This window comes from Solanum dulcamara, chromosome 12, assembly GCF_947179165.1.
Source record: "Solanum dulcamara chromosome 12, daSolDulc1.2, whole genome shotgun sequence".
NCBI lineage: Eukaryota > Viridiplantae > Streptophyta > Magnoliopsida > Solanales > Solanaceae > Solanum > Solanum dulcamara.
In genome coordinates this window covers 15,777,090-15,779,590 of record NC_077248.1, presented here as the reverse complement: position 1 = coordinate 15,779,590, position 2,501 = coordinate 15,777,090, and the positions used below count along the sequence as shown (strand labels likewise).

Sequence of the window (2,501 nt, the reverse complement as noted above, 5' to 3'; positions counted from 1 at the left end):
AATTACTCTGGAGTTTAGCAAGATTGACATAAATGAGAACCGCTAAGTAGGTTTAGAAATAGAAAAAAAGACGAGGTTTGTAGTTGGATGATAGTTCATTGAATGAGTTTAATGGCTTTTGATCTAACAACTCACCCATATTAGTTATTTCTTTCTTAACTTTTGCTAGCTACAAACCCCCTTTCAAACATTCCAAACATAAAGTCAAAAGTTCATGTGAATGTCCTTAACTATGTGTTGGTGTAACTCATAAAAATGTGATCATTTTTTGTACTATATATATATACCCTTAAGCATCTCAAACAAACACACCAATTTTTCTTATCTTCACAGTTTTGGCAAAAGTAGAGCTCATTTGCCTGTTAGCATAGTGATCCCAATGGGGCTTCATGAGTCCCTTTTTGGCAGAATCCTTTTTGGATTCTCTGTTTCTTTATTATTGTTTGCAGTGAGTTTTTGCTATGCCGATGACAAGACAATCCAGGTTGTTGGAATTGGAGAATGTGCTGATTGCAAAGAGAGTAACATAAAGACCATTCATGCTTTTTCAGGTACTTTCATTTTTTAAATTTATTTTTGTAAAAGCATAGTTGTTACAATAAAAAAACCTCTCGTAGAAATGCAAAAAAAAAGTTGCGTACAATAGATCAATATGGTCTGGACCTTTCTTGAACCCTGTGCATAGTAGGAACTTTGTGCACTTGATGCTTTGGTTATAACCAAGGGCAGATGCACTATTAGCAATTTTGAAAAATGTATATTAATCCTGAATTCGTAACCATTGACACATAAGAGTAAAATTTTGGATCCGCCTCTAACTGTAACGTTTCTTGCTTTTAGGGCTTCGTGTTACCATCGACTGCAAGGTTGGAAATGGAGAAATCAAAACAAGGGGAGAGGGAAAACTTGACAAAGACGGAAAGTTTGAGGTGTCAATTCCTAAGGAGATGGTGAAAGATGGGAAGTTGAAGGAAGATTGTTATGCCCAACTCCATAGTGCATCAGCTGCACCATGTCCAACACACAATGGCATAGAAGCCTCCAAGATTGTAGTCACTAAATCTGTAAACAATGAAAAACACACATTGAAACCAGCTGAAAATCTAAAATTCTCTACAGCCTTATGCACTTCTGCTTTCCTCTGGCCACTCTTCAAGTTTCCACCATTTCCAAAATTTCCACCTTTCCCCATATACAAAAAGCCATTTCTACCTCCAATTCCAACCTACAATAAGCCAATTCTACCTCCTATTCCAATCTACAAAAAGCCACCTTTACCACCAATTCCAATCTACAAAAAGCCACTTCTACCTACTATTCCACTCTATAGGCCAATCCCACCACTCTTCAAAAAACCATTCCCTTCTCTTCCTCAACCATAGGAGGGCTTTAAATGAATTCTGCTAGACATAGGCAGATTCAAGATATCAAGTTAGTTGGTGTGCCTTTTAATGTATGTGCGTATTTTAAAATCGTTCAATAAAACTTCTAATTACATATATAGTTCCAGTTCAAAACATGTACCATTGCATTGTTAAGAGTGTACAATTTATATATGCAGCAGAAACATAATACATCATCACAAATTTCCATTAATATGTTAATATAAATCAAGAAAAACAAAATTCAGAAAATACTAATATGTTGAAGATATTACAAAATTCGTTCAAAGTTGAGGAATCCACGACTGTGAAAACTGCAATCTTCTACTATTTTTTCTTATTATTCTACCAGAACTTGTGTGGGCAAGTGTTTGCTTTTCTGAAAGGGATACCTTTCTTTACTGCACCTTTGCCCTATTATTTCACTCCTTGGGCCAAACGTTTCAACCATAAAGAAATAGTTCACATGGACAATTAAGGAGCAATAAAAAAGAATAAAAATCAAAACGTTTTTGCCATTTAAGGAAAAGTGTTTTTCAGTTTTTATTTAGACATTTAAAATTCAAAATGTATTACTTTATTAAGAAGACTAGTAAAAATAATTTTACCTCTTAAAATATTCTTTTTCCAACCCTGGTTAATTAGTCGGGCATAACATGGACCGCAAACTTACTAACTGAGGTTTTCAATCACGATATAAATTTGCAAAAGAATAAATTAATCTTAACGCAATAAATTATAAATTATTCCACTAAAACAGTAATTGCACTCCTCGATTTAATTTCAAAATCTACCATTACATCTTATTAAACTCTCCATATTAGAATTACCGACACCAATCAATTAAATTAAATTTCTGAAAAAAATTTAATCCATGATTAATTTAATCTTTTATTTTATTCTTAAATTATTTCACATGATAGATATATATAATCCACATGAAGTGGTTTTTACGTGACAACCTATAAGCAACCATAAATGAGTGTCTTCTTTCTCAAGTTCGAGATATGGTTCTATCAACTAATTATTATTTCACGAATGTGATTTATTATTATCCAATCCATTAGGAGTATTTTGACTCATAATAGAGTCTCATCTTTTAATAGAATAAAATAATAA

General features: G+C 32.9%; 1 protein-coding gene across 1 annotated transcript; it reads left to right on the top strand.

The window, feature by feature from the left end:
• The first annotated feature begins 304 nt into the window (after positions 1-304).
• Positions 305-1,579, top strand: LOC129876630 (proline-rich protein 4-like). Its single transcript, XM_055952114.1, has 2 exons — positions 305-551; positions 841-1,579. The coding sequence occupies exons 1-2, from the start codon at positions 380-382 to the stop codon at positions 1,380-1,382; spliced, it is 714 nt and encodes a 237-aa protein (XP_055808089.1). The 5' UTR covers positions 305-379; the 3' UTR covers positions 1,383-1,579.
• The last annotated feature ends 922 nt before the right edge of the window (positions 1,580-2,501 follow it).

Excerpts from the sequence above, each read along its gene's own strand:
- LOC129876630 (XM_055952114.1), top strand. The coding sequence starts at position 380 with ATGGGGCTTCATGAGTCCCTTTTTGGCAGAATCCTTTTTGGATTCTCT. Across the intron at positions 552-840 it reads GACCATTCATGCTTTTTCAG|GGCTTCGTGTTACCATCGAC; the intron begins GTACTTTCATTT and ends TCTTGCTTTTAG.